At 64.1% G+C, this 21,583-nt stretch overlaps 1 protein-coding gene across 1 annotated transcript in view; it reads left to right on the top strand.

Annotated features, from left to right (window-relative positions):
* Positions 1-21,583, top strand: part of LOC133264582 (arf-GAP with coiled-coil, ANK repeat and PH domain-containing protein 1-like) — a gene marked incomplete at both ends in the record, with an annotated part of 39,283 nt that overhangs the window by 11,840 nt on the left and 5,860 nt on the right. Inside the window, 2 exons of the mRNA XM_061444411.1 lie at positions 599-708; positions 5,807-5,917. Of these exons, the coding sequence (XP_061300395.1) occupies positions 599-708; positions 5,807-5,917 (221 nt within the window). The remainder of the gene's footprint in view (positions 1-598; positions 709-5,806; positions 5,918-21,583) is intronic.

The following is a 21,583-nucleotide window of genomic DNA, read 5'->3' on the forward strand; positions in this document are numbered from 1 at the left end:
CATTACCCCATTGCCCCATTGCCCCCCATTGCCCCCATCACCCCCATTACCCCCATTACCCCATTGCCCCCCATTGCCCCCATCACCCCATTACCCCCATCACCCCATTGCCCCCTTTCCCCCATTGCCCCCCATCACCCCCATCACCCCATTGCCCCCCATTACCCCATTGCCCCATTGCTCCCCATTACCCCATTGCCCCCATCACCCCCATTACCCCCATTACCCCATTGCCCCCCATTACCCCATTGCCCCCATTGCCCCATTGCCCCCCATCACCCCATTGCCCCCCATCACCCCCATTGCCCCCCATCACCCCATTGCCCCTTTCCCCCATTGCCCCCCATCACCCCCATTACCCCCATCACCCCATTGCCCCCCATTACCCCATTGCCCCCCATCACCCCATTGCCCCCCATTACCCCATTGCCCCCCATCACCCCCATTACCCCCATCACCCCATTGCCCCCCATCACCCCATTGTCCCCCATCACCCCATTGCCCCCATCACCCCATTGCCCCCCATTACCCCATTACCCCATCGCCCCCCATTACCCCATTGCCCCCCATCACCCCATTGCCCCCCATCGCCCCATAGAATTCCCTGGTGGCCTCCGAGTTCCTGCTGCAGAATGGGGCCAGCGTGAACCAAAGCGATGGGGAGGGGGGGGCCCCCCTGCACCACGCGACCCGGATGGGGCACACGGGGTAAGGGGGGGGCTATGGGGTGGGGGGCACCCCATTGATGGCAATGGGGGGGATCCAAACCCCATTGATGGCAATGGGGGGATCCAAACCCCATTGATGGCAATGGGGCAGTGGGGGGCTATGGGGTGGGGGGCACCCCATTGATGGCAATGGGGGGGATCCAAACCCCATTGATGGCAATGGGGGGGATCCAAACCCCATTGATGGCAATGGGGCAGTGGGGGGCTATGGGGTGGGGGGCACCCCATTGATGGCAATGGGGGGATCCAAACCCCATTGATGGCAATGGGGGGGATCCAAACCCCATTGATGGCAATGGGGCAGTGGGGGGCTATGGGGTGGGGGGCACCCCATTGATGGCAATGGGGGGGATCCAAACCCCATTGATGGCAATGGGGGGGATCCAAACCCCATTGATGGAAATGGGGCAGTGGGGGGGGGGTTCAAACCCCATTGAGGGCAATGGGGCTATGGGGTGGGGGGCACCCCATTGATGGCAATGGGGGGGATCCAAACCCCATTGATGGCAATGGGGCAGTGGGGGGCTATGGGGTGGGGGGGACCCCATTGATGGCAATGGGGGGGATCCAAACCCCATTGATGGCAATGGGGCAGTGGGGGGCTATGGGGTGGGGGGGACCCCATTGAGGGCAATGGGGGGGATCCAAACCCCATTGATGGCAATGGGGCAGTGGGGGGCTATGGGGTGGGGGGCACCCCATTGATGGCAATGGGGGGGATCCAAACCCCATTGATGGCAATGGGGCAGTGGGGGGCTATGGGGTGGGGGGGACCCCATTGATGGCAAAGGGGGGGGATCCAAACCCCATTGATGGCAATGGGGCTATGGGGTGGGGGTTCAAACCCCATTGATGGCAATGGGGGCTATGGGGTGGGGGTTCAAACCCCATTGATGGCAATGGGGCTATGGGGTGGGGGGGACCCCATTGATGGCAATGGGGCTATGGGGTGGGGGTTCAAACCCCATTGATGGCAATGGGGCTATGGGGTGGGGGGGACCCCATTGATGGCAATGGGGGGGATCCAAACCCCATTGATGGCAATGGGGCAGTGGGGGGGCTATGGGGTGGGGGGGACCCCATTGATGGCAATGGGGGGGATCCAAACCCCATTGATAGCAATGGGGCAGTGGGGGGCTATGGGGTGGGGGGACCCCATTGATGGCAATGGGGGGGATCCAAACCCCATTGATGGCAATGGGGCAGTGGGGGGCTATGGGGTGGGGGGCACCCCATTGATGGCAATGGGGGGGATCCAAACCCCATTGATGGCAATGGGGCAGTGGGGGGCTATGGGGTGGGGGGGACCCCATTGATGGCAATGGGGGGGATCCCAAACCCCATTGATGGCAATGGGGCAGTGGGGGGCTATGGGGTGGGGGGGACCCCATTGATGGCAATGGGGGGATCCAAACCCCATTGATGGCAATGAGGCAGTGGGGGGCTATGGGGTGGGGGGGACCCCATTGATGGCAATGGGGGGGATCCAAACCCCATTGATGGCAATGGGGCAGTGGGGGGCTATGGGGTGGGGGGGACCCCATTGATGGCAATGGGGGGGATCCAAACCCCATTGATGGCAATGGGGCTATGGGGTGGGGGGGAACCCATGATGGCAATGGGGTTGTGGGGTGGGGGGCACCCCATTGATGGCAATGGGGCTATGGGGTGGGGGTTCAAACCCCATTGATGGCAATGGGGCAGTGGGGGGGGGACGACCCCATTGAGGGCAATGGGGGGGGCTTCAAACCCCATTGATGGCAATGGGGTTATGGGGTGGAGGGCACCCCATTGATGGCAATGGGGCAGTGGGGGGGTCCAAACCCCATTGATTTCAATGGTGGCAGCGCCCAGCCCTACGGCGGCCGGGGGGCGAAGCTAAGCAGGGTCAGCCCCGGTCAGGGCCTGGATGGGAGACCTGAACCTAACGGGGGGTCCCAATCGTGTCTGTCCCCACATCCCCCCCATCCCTGCCCCACATCCCCCTATCCCTGCCCCACATCCCACCTATCCCTGCCCCACATCTCCCCTATCCCTGCCCCACATCTCCTCTATCCCTGCCCCACATCTCCCCTATCCCTGCCCCACATCCCCCCTATCCCCGCCCCACATCTCCCCTATCCCTGCCCCACATCTCCTCTATCCCTGCCCCACATCTCCCCTATCCCTGCCCCACATCCCCCCTATCCCTGCCCCACATCTCCCCTATCCCTGCCCCACATCCCCCCCATCCCCGCCCCACATCCCCCCCATTGAACCCCACATCCCCCCCATCCCTGCCCCACATCTCCCCTATCCCCGCCCCACATCCCCCCATCCCTGCCCCACATCCCCCCCATTGAACCCCACATCCCCCCCATCCCTGCCCCACATCTCCCCTATCCCTGCCCCACATCCCCCCATTGAACCCCACATCCCCCCCATTGAACCCCACATCCCCCCCATCCCTGCCCCACATCCCCCCATTGAACCCCACATCTCCCCCATTGAACCCCACCTCTCCCCTATCCCTGCCCCACATCCCCCCTATCCCTGCCCCACATCCCCCCATTGAACCCCACATCTCCCCCTATCCCTGCCCCACATCCCCCACATCCCTGCCCCACATCCCCCCATTGAACCCCACATCCCCCCCATTGAACCCCACATCCCCCCTATCCCCGCCCCACATCCCCCCATTGAACCCCACATCCCCCCATCCCTGCCCCACATCTCCCCTATCCCTGCCCCACATCCCCCCCATCCCTGTCCCACATCTCCCCCTATCCCTGCCCCACATCCCCCCCATTGAACCCCACATCCCCCCATTGAACCCCACATCTCCCCCTATCCCTGCCCCACATCCCCCCATTGAACCCCACATCCCCCCCATCCCCCCCCCACATCCCCCCCCATTGAACCCCACATCCCCCTGTCCCTGCCCCACATCTCCCCCCATCCCCGCCCCACATCCCCCCTGTCCCTGCCCCACATCTCCCCCCATCCCCGCCCCACATCTCCCCCTATCCCTGCCCCACATCCCCCATTGAACCCACATCCCCCCCATTGAACCCCACATCCCCCCCATCCCTGCCCCACATCCCCCCATTGAACCCCACATCTCCCCCATTGAACCCACCTCTCCCCCTATCCCTGCCCCACATCCCCCCTATCCCTGCCCCACATCCCCCCCATTGAACCCCACATCTCCCCCTATCCCTGCCCCACATCCCCCACATCCCTGCCCCACATCCCCCCATTGAACCCCAAATCCCCCCCATTGAACCCCACATCCCCCCTGTCCCTGCCCCACATCCCCCCCATTGAACCCCACATCCCCCCTATCCCCGCCCCACATCCCCCATTGAACCCCACATCCCCCCCATCCCTGCCCCACATCTCCCCTATCCCTGCCCCACATCCCCCCCATCCCTGTCCCACATCTCCCCCTATCCCTGCCCCACATCCCCCCCATTGAACCCCACATCTCCCCCTATCCCTGACCCACATCCCCCCCATTGAACCCCACATCCCCCCATTGAACCCCACATCCCCCCTATCCCTGCCCCACATCCCCCCCATTGAACCCACATCCCCCCTATACCCGCCCCACATCCCCCCATTGAACCCCACATCCCCCCTATCCCTGCCCCACATCCCCCCATTGAACCCCACATCCCCCCCATCCCCCCCCCACATCCCCCCCCATTGAACCCCACATCCCCCCTGTCCCTGCCCCACATCTCCCCCCATCCCCGCCCCACATCCCCCCTGTCCCTGCCCCACATCTCCCCCCATCCCCGCCCCACATCTCCCCCTATCCCTGCCCCACATCCCCCCATTGAACCCCACATCCCCCCCATTGAACCCCACATCCCCCCCATCCCTGCCCCACATCCCCCCATTGAACCCCACATCTCCCCCATTGAACCCCACCTCTCCCCCTATCCCTGCCCCACATCCCCCCTATCCCTGCCCCACATCCCCCCCATTGAACCCCACATCTCCCCCTATCCCTGCCCCACATCCCCCACATCCCTGCCCCACATCCCCCCATTGAACCCCAAATCCCCCCCATTGAACCCCACATCCCCCCTGTCCCTGCCCCACATCCCCCCCATTGAACCCCACATCCCCCCTATCCCCGCCCCACATCCCCCCATTGAACCCCACATCCCCCCCATCCCTGCCCCACATCTCCCCTATCCCTGCCCCACATCCCCCCCATCCCTGTCCCACATCTCCCCCTATCCCTGCCCCACATCCCCCCCATTGAACCCCACATCTCCCCCTATCCCTGACCCACATCCCCCCCATTGAACCCCACATCCCCCCATTGAACCCCACATCCCCCCTATCCCTGCCCCACATCCCCCCCATTGAACCCCACATCCCCCTATACCCGCCCCACATCCCCCATTGAACCCCACATCCCCCCTATCCCTGCCCCACATCCCCCCCATTGAACCCCACATCCCCCCTATACCCGCCCCACATCCCCCCATTGAACCCCACATCTCCCCCATCCCTGCCCCACATCCCCCCTGTCCCTGCCCCACATCTCCCCCATTGAACCCCACATCCCCCCTATACCCGCCCCACATCCCCCCATTGAACCCCACATCCCCCCTATCCCTGCCCCACATCCCCCCCATTGAACCCCACATCCCCCCTATACCCGCCCCACATCCCCCCATTGAACCCCACATCCCCCACATCCCTGCCCCACATCCCCCCCATTGAACCCCACATCCCCCCCATTGAACCCCACATCCCCCCCATTGAACCCCACATCCCCCCCATCCCTGCCCCACATCCCCCCATTGAACCCCACATCCCCCTATCCCTGCCCCACATCCCCCCATTGAACCCCACATCCCCCCATTGAACCCCACATCCCCCCATTGAACCCCACATCCCCCCCATTGAACCCCACATCCCCCCCATTGAACCCCACATCCCCCCATTGAACCCCACATCCCCCCATTGAACCCCAAATCCCCCCCATTGAACCCCACATCCCCCCTATCCCCGCCCCACATCCCCCCCCCTCCCCCCCCCTCCCCCCTCCCCCCCCCCCCCTCCCCTCCCCCCCGCAGCCTCGCCTGCCTCTTCCTGAAGCGCGGCGCTGACGTCACGGCCCTGGATGGGGGGGGCAGGGACCCCCTGAGCATCGCCCTGGAGAGGGGCAACGGCGACATCGTCACCTTGTGGGGCGCTATGGGGCGCTATGGGGGCGCTATGGGGCAGGGGGAGCTATGGGGGGCTATGGGGAGCTATGGGGGCTATGGGGAGCTATGGGGAGCTATGGGGCAGGGGGAGCTATGGGGCGCTATGGGGCAGGGGGAGCTATGGGGAGCTATGGGGCGCTATGGGGCGCTATGGGGAGCTATGGGGCAGGGGGAGCTATGGGGGGCTATGGGGAGCTATGGGGGCTATGGGGAGCTATGGGGAGCTATGGGGCAGGGGGAGCTATGGGGCGCTATGGGGCAGGGGGAGCTATGGGGAGCTATGGGGCGCTATGGGGAGCTATGGGGAGCTATGGGGCAGGGGGAGCTATGGGGCGCTATGGGGAGCTATGGGGAGCTATGGGGGGCTATGGGGAGCTATGGGGCTCTATGGGGAGCTATGGGGAGCTATGGGGCAGGGGGAGCTATGGGGAGCTATGGGGCAGGGGGAGCTATGGGGGGCTATGGGGAGCTATGGGGAGCTATGGGGCAGCGGGAGCTATGGGGCGCTATGGGGCGCTATGGGGCGCTATGGGGAGCTATGGGGCAGGGGGAGCTATGGGGGGCTATGGGGAGCTATGGGGAGCTATGGGGCGCTATGGGGCAGGGGGAGCTATGGGGAGCTATGGGGCGCTATGGGGAGCTATGGGGCAGGGGGAGCTATGGGGAGCTATGGGGAGCTATGGGGCAGGGGGAGCTATGGGGGGCTATGGGGAGCTATGGGGCAGGGGGAGCTATGGGGCGCTATGGGAGCTATGGGGAGCTATGGGGAGCTATGGGGCAGGGGGAGCTATGGGGAGCTATGGGGCGCTATGGGGCGCTATGGGGAGCTATGGGAGCTATGGGGCGCTATGGGGAGCTATGGGGAGCTATGGGGAGCTATGGGGCAGGGGGAGCTATGGGGGGCTATGGGGAGCTATGGGGAGCTATGGGGAGCTATGGGGCAGGGGGAGCTATGGGGAGCTATGGGGCGCTATGGGGCGCTATGGGGAGCTATGGGGAGCTATGGGGCGCTATGGGGAGCTATGGGGAGCTATGGGGAGCTATGGGGCAGGGGGAGCTATGGGGGGCTATGGGGAGCTATGGGGCAGGGGGAGCTATGGGGAGCTATGGGGCGCTATGGGGAGCTATGGGGAGCTATGGGGCAGAGAGGGCTATGGGGGCTATGGGGAGCTATGGGGCAGGGGGAGCTATGGGGGCGCTATGGGGCAGGGGGAGCTATGGGGAGCTATGGGGCAGGGGGAGCTATGGGGCGCTATGGGGCAGGGGGAGCTATGGGGAGCTATGGGGCGCTATGGGGAGCTATGGGGAGCTATGGGGCGCTATGGGGCAGGGGGAGCTATGGGGAGCTATGGGGAGCTATGGGGAGCTATGGGGCAGGGGGAGCTATGGGGGCTATGGGGAGCTATGGGGAGCTATGGGGGGCTATGGGGAGCTATGGGGCAGGGGGAGCTATGGGGCGCTATGGGGAGCTATGGGGAGCTATGGGGAGCTATAGGGAGCTATGGGGCAGGGGGAGCTATGGGGCGCTATGGGGCGCTATGGGGAGCTATGGGGAGCTATGGGGCGCTATGGGGAGCTATGGGGAGCTATGGGGGGCTATGGGGAGCTATGGGGAGCTATGGGGGCTATGGGGAGCTATGGGGCGCTATGGGGAGCTATGGGGCTAGGGGGAGCTATGGGGCGCTATGGGGCGCTATGGGGAGCTATGGGGCAGGGGGAGCTATGGGGCAGGGGGAGCTATGGGGAGCTATGGGGAGCTATGGGGCAGGGGGCGCTATGGGGCAGGGGGCGCTATGGGGCGCTATGGGGAGCTATGGGGAGCTATGGGGAGCTATGGGGCAGGGGAGCTATGGGGAGCTATGGGGAGCTATGGGGCGCTATGGGGAGCTATGGGGCAGGGGGAGCTATGGGGAGCTATGGGGCGCTATGGGGAGCTATGGGGAGCTATGGGGCGCTATGGGGAGCTATGGGGCGCTATGGGGCGCTATGGGGAGCTATGGGGAGCTATGGGCAGGGGGAGCTATGGGGAGCTATGGGGCGCTATGGGGAGCTATGGGGAGCTATGGGGCGCTATGGGGCAGGGGGAGCTATGGGGAGCTATGGGGAGCTATGGGGAGCTATGGGGCGCTATGGGGGGCTATGGGGAGCTATGGGGAGCTATGGGGGGCTATGGGGAGCTATGGGGCGCTATGGGGAGCTATGGGGCAGGGGGAGCTATGGGGCGCTATGGGGCGCTATGGGAGCTATGGGGAGCTATGGGGAGCTATGGGGCAGGGGGAGCTATGGGGAGCTATGGGGAGCTATGGGGAGCTATGGGGAGCTATGGGGCAGGGGGAGCTATGGGGAGCTATGGGGAGCTATGGGGAGCTATGGGGAGCTATGGGGCAGGGGGAGCTATGGGGGGCTATGGGGAGCTATGGGGCAGGGGGAGCTATGGGGAGCTATGGGGCGCTATGGGGAGCTATGGGGAGCTATGGGGCAGAGAGGGCTATGGGGGCTATGGGGAGCTATGGGGCAGGGGGAGCTATGGGGCGCTATGGGCAGGGGGAGCTATGGGAGCTATGGGGCAGGGGGAGCTATGGGGAGCTATGGGGCGCTATGGGGCAGGGGGAGCTATGGGGAGCTATGGGGAGCTATGGGGAGCTATGGGGCAGGGGGAGCTATGGGGGGCTATGGGAGCTATGGGGAGCTATGGGGGGCTATGGGGAGCTATGGGGCAGGGGGAGCTATGGGGCGCTATGGGGAGCTATGGGGAGCTATGGGGAGCTATAGGGAGCTATGGGGCAGGGGGAGCTATGGGGCGCTATGGGGCGCTATGGGGAGCTATGGGGAGCTATGGGGCGCTATGGGGAGCTATGGGGAGCTATGGGGGGCTATGGGGAGCTATGGGGAGCTATGGGGGGCTATGGGGAGCTATGGGGCGCTATGGGGAGCTATGGGGCAGGGGGAGCTATGGGGCGCTATGGGGCGCTATGGGGAGCTATGGGGCAGGGGGAGCTATGGGGCAGGGGGAGCTATGGGGAGCTATGGGGAGCTATGGGGCAGGGGGCGCTATGGGGCAGGGGGCGCTATGGGGCGCTATGGGGAGCTATGGGGGAGCTATGGGGAGCTATGGGGCAGGGGGAGCTATGGGGAGCTATGGGGCGCTATGGGGAGCTATGGGGCAGGGGGAGCTATGGGGAGCTATGGGGCGCTATGGGGAGCTATGGGGAGCTATGGGGCGCTATGGGGAGCTATGGGGAGCTATGGGGGGCTATGGGGAGCTATGGGAGCTATGGGGGGCTATGGGGAGCTATGGGGCGCTATGGGGAGCTATGGGGCAGGGGGAGCTATGGGGCAGGGGGAGCTATGGGGAGCTATGGGGAGCTATGGGGCAGGGGGCGCTATGGGGCAGGGGGCGCTATGGGGCGCTATGGGGAGCTATGGGGAGCTATGGGGAGCTATGGGGCAGGGGAGCTATGGGGAGCTATGGGGAGCTATGGGGCGCTATGGGGAGCTATGGGGCAGGGGGAGCTATGGGGAGCTATGGGGCGCTATGGGGAGCTATGGGGAGCTATGGGGCGCTATGGGGCAGGGGGAGCTATGGGGAGCTATGGGGAGCTATGGGGAGCTATGGGGCAGGGGGAGCTATGGGGAGCTATGGGGCGCTATGGGGAGCTATGGGGAGCTATGGGGCGCTATGGGGCAGGGGGAGCTATGGGGAGCTATGGGGAGCTATGGGGAGCTATGGGGCAGGGGAGCTATGGGGGGCTATGGGGAGCTATGGGGAGCTATGGGGAGCTATGGGGCAGGGGAGCTATGGGGAGCTATGGGGCGCTATGGGGAGCTATGGGGCAGGGGGAGCTATGGGGCGCTATGGGGCGCTATGGGGGAGCTATGGGGAGCTATGGGGAGCTATGGGGCAGGGGGAGCTATGGGGCGCTATGGGGAGCTATGGGGAGCTATGGGGAGCTATGGGGAGCTATGGGGAGCTATGGGGCAGGGGGAGCTATGGGGGGCTATGGGGAGCTATGCGGGGACTATGGGGAGCTATGGGGAGCTATGGGGCGCTATGGGGAGCTATGGGGCAGGGGGAGCTATGGGGAGCTATGGGGCGCTATGGGGAGCTATGGGGCAGGGGGAGCTATGGGGAGCTATGGGGCGCTATGGGGCAGGGGGAGCTATGGGGCGCTATGGGGCGCTATGGGGCGCTATGGGGAGCTATGGGGCAGGGGGAGCTATGGGGGGCTATGGGGAGCTATGGGGAGCTATGGGGGCGCTATGGGGCAGGGGGAGCTATGGGGAGCTATGGGGCGCTATGGGGAGCTATGGGGCAGGGGGAGCTATGGGGAGCTATGGGGAGCTATGGGGCAGGGGGAGCTATGGGGGGCTATGGGGAGCTATGGGGCAGGGGGAGCTATGGGGCGCTATGGGGAGCTATGGGGAGCTATGGGGAGCTATAGGGAGCTATGGGGCAGGGGGAGCTATGGGGCGCTATGGGGCGCTATGGGGGAGCTATGGGGAGCTATGGGGCGCTATGGGGAGCTATGGGGAGCTATGGGGGGCTATGGGGAGCTATGGGGAGCTATGGGGGGCTATGGGGAGCTATGGGGCGCTATGGGGAGCTATGGGGCAGGGGAGCTATGGGGCGCTATGGGGCGCTATGGGGAGCTATGGGGCAGGGGGAGCTATGGGGCAGGGGGAGCTATGGGGAGCTATGGGGAGCTATGGGGCAGGGGGCGCTATGGGGCAGGGGGCGCTATGGGGCGCTATGGGGAGCTATGGGGAGCTATGGGGAGCTATGGGGCAGGGGGAGCTATGGGGAGCTATGGGGCGCTATGGGGAGCTATGGGGCAGGGGGAGCTATGGGGAGCTATGGGGCGCTATGGGGAGCTATGGGGAGCTATGGGGCGCTATGGGGAGCTATGGGGAGCTATGGGGGGCTATGGGGAGCTATGGGGGGCTATGGGGAGCTATGGGGCGCTATGGGGAGCTATGGGGCAGGGGGAGCTATGGGGCGCTATGGGGCGCTATGGGGAGCTATGGGGCAGGGGGAGCTATGGGGCAGGGGGAGCTATGGGGAGCTATGGGGAGCTATGGGGCAGGGGGCGCTATGGGGAGCTATGGGGAGCTATGGGGCGCTATGGGGCAGGGGGAGCTATGGGGAGCTATGGGGAGCTATGGGGAGCTATGGGGCAGGGGGAGCTATGGGGAGCTATGGGGCGCTATGGGGAGCTATGGGGAGCTATGGGGCGCTATGGGGCAGGGGGAGCTATGGGGAGCTATGGGGAGCTATGGGGCAGGGGGAGCTATGGGGGGCTATGGGGAGCTATGGGGAGCTATGGGGCGCTATGGGGAGCTATGGGGCAGGGGAGCTATGGGGAGCTATGGGGCGCTATGGGGCAGGGGGAGCTATGGGGCGCTATGGGGCGCTATGGGGCGCTATGGGGAGCTATGGGGCAGGGGGAGCTATGGGGGGCTATGGGGAGCTATGGGGAGCTATGGGGCGCTATGGGGCAGGGGGAGCTATGGGGAGCTATGGGGCGCTATGGGGAGCTATGGGGCAGGGGGAGCTATGGGGAGCTATGGGGAGCTATGGGGCAGGGGGAGCTATGGGGGGCTATGGGGAGCTATGGGGCAGGGGGAGCTATGGGGCGCTATGGGGAGCTATGGGGAGCTATGGGGAGCTATGGGGAGCTATGGGGCAGGGGGAGCTATGGGGAGCTATGGGGCGCTATGGGGCGCTATGGGGAGCTATGGGGAGCTATGGGGAGCTATGGGGCGCTATGGGGAGCTATGGGGAGCTATGGGTAGCTATGGGGCAGGGGGAGCTATGGGGGGCTATGGGGAGCTATGGGGCAGGGGGAGCTATGGGGAGCTATGGGGCGCTATGGGGAGCTATGGGGAGCTATGGGGCAGAGAGGGCTATGGGGGCTATGGGGAGCTATGGGGCAGGGGGAGCTATGGGCGCTATGGGGCAGGGGGAGCTATGGGGAGCTATGGGGCAGGGGGAGCTATGGGGCGCTATGGGGCAGGGGGAGCTATGGGGAGCTATGGGGCGCTATGGGGAGCTATGGGGAGCTATGGGGCGCTATGGGGCAGGGGGAGCTATGGGGAGCTATGGGGAGCTATGGGGAGCTATGGGGCAGGGGGAGCTATGGGGGGCTATGGGGAGCTATGGGGAGCTATGGGGGGCTATGGGGAGCTATGGGGCAGGGGGAGCTATGGGGCGCTATGGGGAGCTATGGGGAGCTATGAGGAGCTATAGGGAGCTATGGGGCAGGGGGAGCTATGGGGCGCTATGGGGCGCTATGGGGGAGCTATGGGGCGCTATGGGGAGCTATGGGGAGCTATGGGGGGCTATGGGGAGCTATGGGGAGCTATGGGGGGCTATGGGGAGCTATGGGGCGCTATGGGGAGCTATGGGGCAGGGGGAGCTATGGGGCGCTATGGGGCGCTATGGGGCAGGGGGAGCTATGGGGAGCTATGGGGAGCTATGGGGCAGGGGGAGCTATGGGGCGCTATGGGGAGCTATGGGGAGCTATGGGGAGCTATGGGGAGCTATGGGGCAGGGGGAGCTATGGGGAGCTATGGGGCGCTATGGGGCGCTATGGGGAGCTATGGGGAGCTATGGGGCGCTATGGGGAGCTATGGGGAGCTATGGGGAGCTATGGGGCAGGGGGAGCTATGGGGGGCTATGGAGAGCTATGGGGCAGGGGGAGCTATGGGGAGCTATGGGGCGCTATGGGGAGCTATGGGGAGCTATGGGGCAGAGAGGGCTATGGGGGCTATGGGGAGCTATGGGGCAGGGGGAGCTATGGGGCGCTATGGGGCAGGGGGAGCTATGGGGAGCTATGGGGCAGGGGGAGCTATGGGGCGCTATGGGGCAGGGGGAGCTATGGGGAGCTATGGGGCGCTATGGGGAGCTATGGGGAGCTATGGGGCGCTATGGGGCAGGGGGAGCTATGGGGAGCTATGGGGAGCTATGGGGAGCTATGGGGAGCTATGGGGCAGGGGAGCTATGGGGGGCTATGGGGAGCTATGGGGAGCTATGGGGGCTATGGGGAGCTATGGGGCAGGGGGAGCTATGGGGCGCTATGGGGAGCTATGGGGAGCTATGGGGAGCTATAGGGAGCTATGGGGCAGGGGGAGCTATGGGGCGCTATGGGCGCTATGGGGAGCTATGGGGAGCTATGGGGCGCTATGGGGAGCTATGGGGAGCTATGGGGGGCTATGGGGAGCTATGGGGAGCTATGGGGGGCTATGGGGAGCTATGGGGCGCTATGGGGAGCTATGGGGCAGGGGGAGCTATGGGGCGCTATGGGGCGCTATGGGGAGCTATGGGGCAGGGGGAGCTATGGGGCAGGGGAGCTATGGGGAGCTATGGGGAGCTATGGGGCAGGGGGCGCTATGGGGCAGGGGGCGCTATGGGGCGCTATGGGGAGCTATGGGGAGCTATGGGGAGCTATGGGGCAGGGGGAGCTATGGGGAGCTATGGGGAGCTATGGGGGCGCTATGGGGAGCTATGGGGCAGGGGGAGCTATGGGGAGCTATGGGGCGCTATGGGGAGCTATGGGGAGCTATGGGGCGCTATGGGGAGCTATGGGGAGCTATGGGGAGCTATGGGGCAGGGGGAGCTATGGGGGGCTATGGGGAGCTATGGGGCAGGGGGAGCTATGGGGAGCTATGGGGCGCTATGGGAGCTATGGGGAGCTATGGGGCAGAGAGGGCTATGGGGGCTATGGGGAGCTATGGGGCAGGGGGAGCTATGGGGCGCTATGGGGCAGGGGGAGCTATGGGGAGCTATGGGGCAGGGGGAGCTATGGGGCGCTATGGGGCAGGGGGAGCTATGGGGAGCTATGGGGCGCTATGGGGAGCTATGGGGAGCTATGGGGCGCTATGGGGCAGGGGGAGCTATGGGGAGCTATGGGGAGCTATGGGGAGCTATGGGGCAGGGGGAGCTATGGGGGGCTATGGGGAGCTATGGGGAGCTATGGGGGGCTATGGGGAGCTATGGGGCAGGGGGAGCTATGGGGCGCTATGGGGAGCTATGGGGAGCTATGGGGAGCTATAGGGAGCTATGGGGCAGGGGGAGCTATGGGGCGCTATGGGGCGCTATGGGGAGCTATGGGGAGCTATGGGGCGCTATGGGGAGCTATGGGGAGCTATGGGGGGCTATGGGGAGCTATGGGGAGCTATGGGGGGCTATGGGGAGCTATGGGGCGCTATGGGGAGCTATGGGGCAGGGGGAGCTATGGGGCGCTATGGGGCGCTATGGGGAGCTATGGGGCAGGGGGAGCTATGGGGCAGGGGGAGCTATGGGGAGCTATGGGGAGCTATGGGGCAGGGGGCGCTATGGGGCAGGGGGCGCTATGGGGCGCTATGGGGAGCTATGGGGAGCTATGGGGAGCTATGGGGCAGGGGGAGCTATGGGGAGCTATGGGGAGCTATGGGGCGCTATGGGGAGCTATGGGGCAGGGGGAGCTATGGGGAGCTATGGGGCGCTATGGGGAGCTATGGGGAGCTATGGGGCGCTATGGGGAGCTATGGGGCGCTATGGGGCGCTATGGGGAGCTATGGGGAGCTATGGGGCAGGGGGAGCTATGGGGAGCTATGGGGCGCTATGGGGAGCTATGGGGCGCTATGGGGCAGGGGGAGCTATGGGGAGCTATGGGGAGCTATGGGGCAGGGGGAGCTATGGGGGGCTATGGGGAGCTATGGGAGCTATGGGGCGCTATGGGGCAGGGGGAGCTATGGGGCGCTATGGGGCGCTATGGGGAGCTATGGGGCAGGGGGAGCTATGGGGAGCTATGGGGCGCTATGGGGAGCTATGGGGCAGGGGGAGCTATGGGGGGCTATGGGGAGCTATGGGGAGCTATGGGGAGCTATGGGGAGCTATGGGGCGCTATGGGGAGCTATGGGGCAGGGGGAGCTATGGGGAGCTATGGGGCGCTATGGGGCAGGGGGAGCTATGGGGAGCTATGGGGGGCTATGGGGCAGAGGGAGCTATGGGGAGCTATGGGGAGCTATGGGGCGCTATGGGGAGCTATGGGGCAGGGGGAGCTATGGGGAGCTATGGGGAGCTATGGGGCGCTATGGGGAGCTATGGGGCAGGGGGAGCTATGGGGAGCTATGGGGCGCTATGGGGAGCTATGGGGAGCTATGGGGCGCTATGGGGAGCTATGGGGAGCTATGGGGAGCTATGGGGCAGGGGGAGCTATGGGGGGCTATGGGGAGCTATGGGGCAGGGGGAGCTATGGGGAGCTATGGGGCGCTATGGGGAGCTATGGGGAGCTATGGGGCAGAGAGGGCTATGGGGGCTATGGGGAGCTATGGGGCAGGGGGAGCTATGGGGCGCTATGGGGCAGGGGGAGCTATGGGGAGCTATGGGGCAGGGGGAGCTATGGGGCGCTATGGGGCAGGGGGAGCTATGGGGAGCTATGGGGCGCTATGGGGAGCTATGGGGAGCTATGGGGCGCTATGGGGCAGGGGGAGCTATGGGGAGCTATGGGGAGCTATGGGGAGCTATGGGGCAGGGGGAGCTATGGGGGGCTATGGGGAGCTATGGGGAGCTATGGGGGGCTATGGGGAGCTATGGGGCCAGGGGGAGCTATGGGGCGCTATGGGGAGCTATGGGGAGCTATGGGGAGCTATAGGGAGCTATGGGGCAGGGGGAGCTATGGGGCGCTATGGGGCGCTATGGGGAGCTATGGGGAGCTATGGGGCGCTATGGGGAGCTATGGGGAGCTATGGGGGCTATGGGGAGCTATGGGGCGCTATGGGGAGCTATGGGGCGCTATGGGGAGCTATGGGGCGCTATGGGGCGCTATGGGGAGCTATGGGGCAGGGGGAGCTATGGGGCAGGGGGAGCTATGGGGAGCTATGGGGAGCTATGGGGCAGGGGGCGCTATGGGGCAGGGGGCGCTATGGGGCGCTATGGGGAGCTATGGGGAGCTATGGGGAGCTATGGGGCAGGGGGAGCTATGGGGAGCTATGGGGAGCTATGGGGCGCTATGGGGAGCTATGGGGCAGGGGGAGCTATGGGGAGCTATGGGGCGCTATGGGGAGCTATGGGGAGCTATGGGGCGCTATGGGGAGCTATGGGGCGCTATGGGGCGCTATGGGGAGCTATGGGGAGCTATGGGGCAGGGGGAGCTATGGGGAGCTATGGGGCGCTATGGGGAGCTATGGGGCGCTATGGGGCAGGGGGAGCTATGGGGAGCTATGGGGAGCTATGGGGCAGGGGGAGCTATGGGGGGCTATGGGGAGCTATGGGGAGCTATGGGGCGCTATGGGGCAGGGGGAGCTATGGGGAGCTATGGGGCGCTATGGGGAGCTATGGGGCAGGGGGAGCTATGGGGCGCTATGGGGCGCTATGGGGAGCTATGGGGAGCTATGGGGAGCTATGGGGCAGGGGGAGCTATGGGGCGCTATGGGGAGCTATGGGGAGCTATGGGGAGCTATGGGGAGCTATGGGGAGCTATGGGGCAGGGGGAGCTATGGGGGGCTATGGGGAGCTATGGGGAGCTATGGGGAGCTATGGGGAGCTATGGGGCGCTATGGGGAGCTATGGGGCAGGGGGAGCTATGGGGAGCTATGGGGCGCTATGGGGAGCTATGGGGCAGGGGGAGCTATGGGGGGCTATGGGGAGCTATGGGGAGCTATGGGGAGCTATGGGGAGCTATGGGGCGCTATGGGGAGCTATGGGGCAGGGGGAGCTATGGGGAGCTATGGGGCGCTATGGGGCAGGGGGAGCTATGGGGAGCTATGGGGGGCTATGGGGCAGAGGGAGCTATGGGGAGCTATGGGGAGCTATGGGGCGCTATGGGGAGCTATGGGGAGCTATGGGGCAGGGGGAGCTATGGGGAGCTATGGGGCAGGGGGAGCTATGGGGAGCTATGGAGCGCTATGGGGCAGGGGGAGCTATGAGGCAGGGGGGGACCCATGGGGGGCTATGGGGCAGGGGGGGAGCTATGGGGAGCTATGGGGCAGAGAGGGCTATGGGGAGCTATGGGGAGCTATGGGGCAGGGGTGGAGCTATGGGGCAGGGGGAGCTATGGGGCAGGGGGGACACATGGGGGCTATGGGGCAGGGGGGCACCTATGGGAGCTATGCGGCAGGGGGGGACCCATGTGGGCTATGGGGCAGGGGGTACCCATGGGTCTCTATGGGTCTCTATGGGTCTCTATGGGTCTCTATGGGTCTCTATGGGTCTCTATGGGTCTCTATGGGTCCCTATGGGTCTCTATGGGTCTCTATGGATCTCTATGGGTCTCTATGGATCTCTATGGATCTCTATGGGTCTCTATGGGTCTCTATGGATCTCTATGGATCTCTATGGGTCCCTATGGGTCTCTATGGGTCTCTATGGGTCTCTATGGGTCTCCTCCATCCCCATAGGTTGCGATTGGCCAAGATGAAGGAGACGGACACGGGTCAGGGGGAAAAGGGTGGGTATGGGGCGGGGCATCTATGGGGCAGGGAGGGATCTATGGGTCTGGGGGTTATCTATGGGTCTGGGGGTATCTATGGGTCTGGGGGTATCTATGGGTCTAGGGGGGGTATCTATGGGTCTGGGGGTATCTATGGGTCTGGGGGGTATCTATGGGTCTGGGGGGTATCTATGGGTCTGGGGGTATCTATGGGTCTAGGGGGGGTATCTATGGGTCTGGGGGTATCTATGGGTCTGGGGGGTATCTATGGGTCTGGGGGGTATCTATGGGTCAAGGGGGTATCTATGGGTCTAGGGGTATCTATGGGTCTAGGGGTATCTATGGGTCTAGGGGGGGTATCTATGGGTCTGGGGGTATCTATGGGTCTAGGGGGTATCTATGGGTCTGGGGGTATCTATGGGTCTAGGGGGTATCTATGGGTCTAGGGGGTATCTATGGGTCTAGGGGGGGTATCTATGGGTCTAGGGGTATCTATGGGTCTAGGGGGTATCTATGGGTGTATGGGGTATCTATGGGTCTAGGGGGTATCTATGGGTCTAGGGGGGGTATCTATGGGTCTGGGGGTGTCTATGGGTCTGGGGGGGATCTATGGGTCTCTGGGGGTATCTATGGGTCTAGGGGGTATCTATGGGTCTAGGGGGGGTATCTATGGGTCTAGGGGGTATCTATGGGTCTGGGGGGGATCTATGGGTCTAGGGGGAATCTATGGTCTAGGTTTATGGGGGGAATCTATGGGTCATGGGGGTATCTATGGGTGTATGGGGGGTATCTATGGGTCTAGGGGGGTATCTATGGGTCTGGGGGGATCTATGGGTCTAGGGGGTATCTATGGGTCTAGGGGGGTATCTATGGGTCTGGGGGTATCTATGGGTCTAGGGGGAATCTATGGGTCTAGGGGGGGAATCTATGGGTCTAGGGGGTATCTATGGGTCTAGGGGGATCTATGGGTCCATAGGGGCCCCACTTGTGGGTCTCTGCCCCATAGACGCCACCTTCCTCGACGTCATCCGGGACATCTCCCTCCTGGCCTCCGACCACCCCGAGAAGCTCGCCCGGCCCCATAGCACCCTATAGCCCCGCCCCCTATGGGGCCAAGCCCCGCCCCCTATGGGGCCAAGCCCCGCCCCCTATGGGGCCGCCTCCATTGCAATAAAGCAGCGCAACCTTCAATGGGCTCCTATGGGCGCATGGGAATGACCCCCCCCCCCCCCCCCCCATAGAGACCTATGGGGCACATAGAGCCCACCCCATGGGTCCTATAGATCCCTATAGCCCTGCCCCATAGATCCCATTAGATCCCCATATCCCAGCCCCATAGATCCCCATATCCCCGCCCCATAGATCCCTATACCCCTATATCCCACCATCATAGATCCCCATATCCCCGCCCCATAGATCCCCATATCTCAGCCCCATAGATCCCCATATCCCCACCCCATAGATCCCCATATCCCTGCCCCATAGATCCCCATATCCCCGCCCCATAGATCCCTATATCCCTATATCCCACCATCATAGATCACTATATCCCTGCCCCATAGATCCCTATGCCCCAGCCCCATAGATCCCTATATTCCTGCCCCATAGATCCCCATATCTCAGCCCCATAGATCCCCATATCTCAGCCCCATAGATCCCTATGTCCCAGCCCCATAGGTCCCTATATCCCTACATCCCTGCCCCATAGATCCCCATATCTCAGCCCCATAGATCCCTATATTTCTATATCCCTGCCCCGTAGATCCCTACATCCCCGCCCCATAGATCCCTACATCCCTGCCCCATAGATCCCTACATCCCTGCCCCATAGATCCCCATATCCCCACCCCATAGATCCCTACATCCCCGCCCCATAGATCCCCATATCCCCACCCCATAGATCCCCATATCCCCACCCCATAGATCCCTACATCCCCGCCCCATAGATCCCCATATCCCCGCCCCATAGATCCCCATATCCCCGCCCATAGATCCCCACATCCCTGCCCCATAGATCCCCATATCCCCACCCCATAGATCCCTACATCCCCACCCCATAGATCCCCATATCCCCGCCCCATAGATCCCTACATCCCCGCCCCATAGATCCCCATATCCCCGCCCCATAGATCCCTACATCCCCGCCCCATAGATCCCCATATCCCCGCCCCATAGATCCCTACATCCCTGCCCCATAGATCCCCATATCCCCACCCCATAGATCCCTACATCCCTGCCCCATAGATCCCCATATCCCCACCCCATAGATCCCTATATCCCTGCCCCATAGATCCCCATATCCCCACCCCATAGATCCCTACATCCCTGCCCCATAGATCCCCATATCCCCACCCCATAGATCCCCATATCCCCACCCCATAGATCCCTACATCCCCGCCCCATAGATCCCCATATCCCCACCCCATAGATCCCCATATCCCCGCCCCATAGATCCCCATATCCCCACCCCATAGATCCCCATATCCCCGCCCCATAGATCCCTACATCCCCGCCCCATAGATCCCCATATCCCCACCCCATAGATCCCTACATCCCTGCCCCATAGATCCCCATATCCCCACCCCATAGATCCCTATATCCCTGCCCCATAGATCCCCATATCCCCGCCCCATAGATCCCCATATCCCCACCCCATAGATCCCCATATCCCCGCCCCATAGATCCCCATATCCCCGCCCCATAGATCCCTACATCCCTGCCCCATAGATCCCCATATCCCCACCCCATAGATCCCCATATCCCCGCCCCATAGATCCCCATATCCCCGCCCCATAGATCCCTACATCCCTGCCCCATAGATCCCCATATCCCCGCCCCATAGATCCCCATATCCCCGCCCCATAGATCCCCACATCCCTGCCCCATAGATCCCCATATCCCCACCCCATAGATCCCTACATCCCCACCCCATAGATCCCATATCCCCGCCCCATAGATCCCTACATCCCCGCCCCATAGATCCCCATATCCCCGCCCCATAGATCCCTACATCCCCGCCCCATAGATCCCCATATCCCCGCCCCATAGATCCCTACATCCCCGACCCATAGATCCCCATATCCCCGCCCCATAGATCCCTACATCCCTGCCCCATAGATCCCCATATCCCCGCCCCATAGATCCCTACATCCCTGCCCCATAGATCCCCATATCCCCGCCCCATAGATCCCTACATCCCCGACCCATAGATCCCCATATCCCCGCCCCATAGATCCCTACATCCCCGCCCCATAGATCCCCATATCCCCGCCCCATAGATCCCTACATCCCTGCCCCATAGATCCCCATATCCCCGCCCCATAGATCCCTACATCCCCGACCCATAGATCCCTACATCCCCGACCCATAGATCCCCATATCCCCGCCCCATAGATCCCTTGCCCGTACTAAAGATGGCGGCGCCCTTTCCCTCCCCCCCTCCTCCTCCTCCCCCCCACTTCCTCTTCCGGCTTCCGGTTCAAGCCCCGCCCCCTCCGGTCCCCGCGCGCCGCACGCGGGGGTTCCCGGGCGCGCCGGCGGGAAACGGGAGCGGAGGTAGCGGGAAAATGGGGGGGGAGGGGGGGGGGAGGGGCAGCACCCAATGGGGGTCAATGGGGGGGGGCAGCACCCAATGGGGGTCAATGGGGGGGGGGCAGCACCCAATGGGGGGGGGCAGCACCCAATGGGGGTCAATGGGGGGGGGCAGCACCCAATGGGGGGGGGCAGCACCCAATGGGGTCAATGGGGGGGGGGGGCAGCACCCAATGGGGGTCAATGGGGGGGGGCAGCACCCAATGGGGGTCAATGGGGGGGGGGGGCAGCACCCAATGGGGGTCAATGGGGGGGGGCAGCACCCAATGGGGTCAATGGGGGGGGGCAGCACCCAATGGGGGTCAATGGGGGGGGGCAGCACCCAATGGGGGTCAATGGGGGGGGGCAGCACCCAATGGGGGGGGCAGCACCCAATGGGGGTCAATGGGGGGGGGGGCAGCACCCAATGGGGTCAATGGGGGGGGGCAGCACCCAATGGGGGTCAATGGGGGGGGGCAGCACCCAATGGGGGGGGGCAGCACCCAATGGGGGTCAATGGGGGGGGGGGGGGCAGCACCCAATGGGGGGGGGGCAGCACCCAATGGGGTCAATGGGGGGGGGGGGGGGGGGGCAGCACCCAATGGGGGGGGCAGCACCCAATGGGGGTCAATGGGAGGGGGCAGCACCCAATGGGGGTCAATGG

This window comes from Pezoporus flaviventris, unplaced genomic scaffold (assembly GCF_033815535.1).
Source record: "Pezoporus flaviventris isolate CSIRO_AGI_PZ_B2104156 unplaced genomic scaffold, CSIRO_AGI_Pfla_v1 ptg000865l, whole genome shotgun sequence".
In the NCBI taxonomy this organism is placed as follows: domain Eukaryota; kingdom Metazoa; phylum Chordata; class Aves; order Psittaciformes; family Psittacidae; genus Pezoporus; species Pezoporus flaviventris.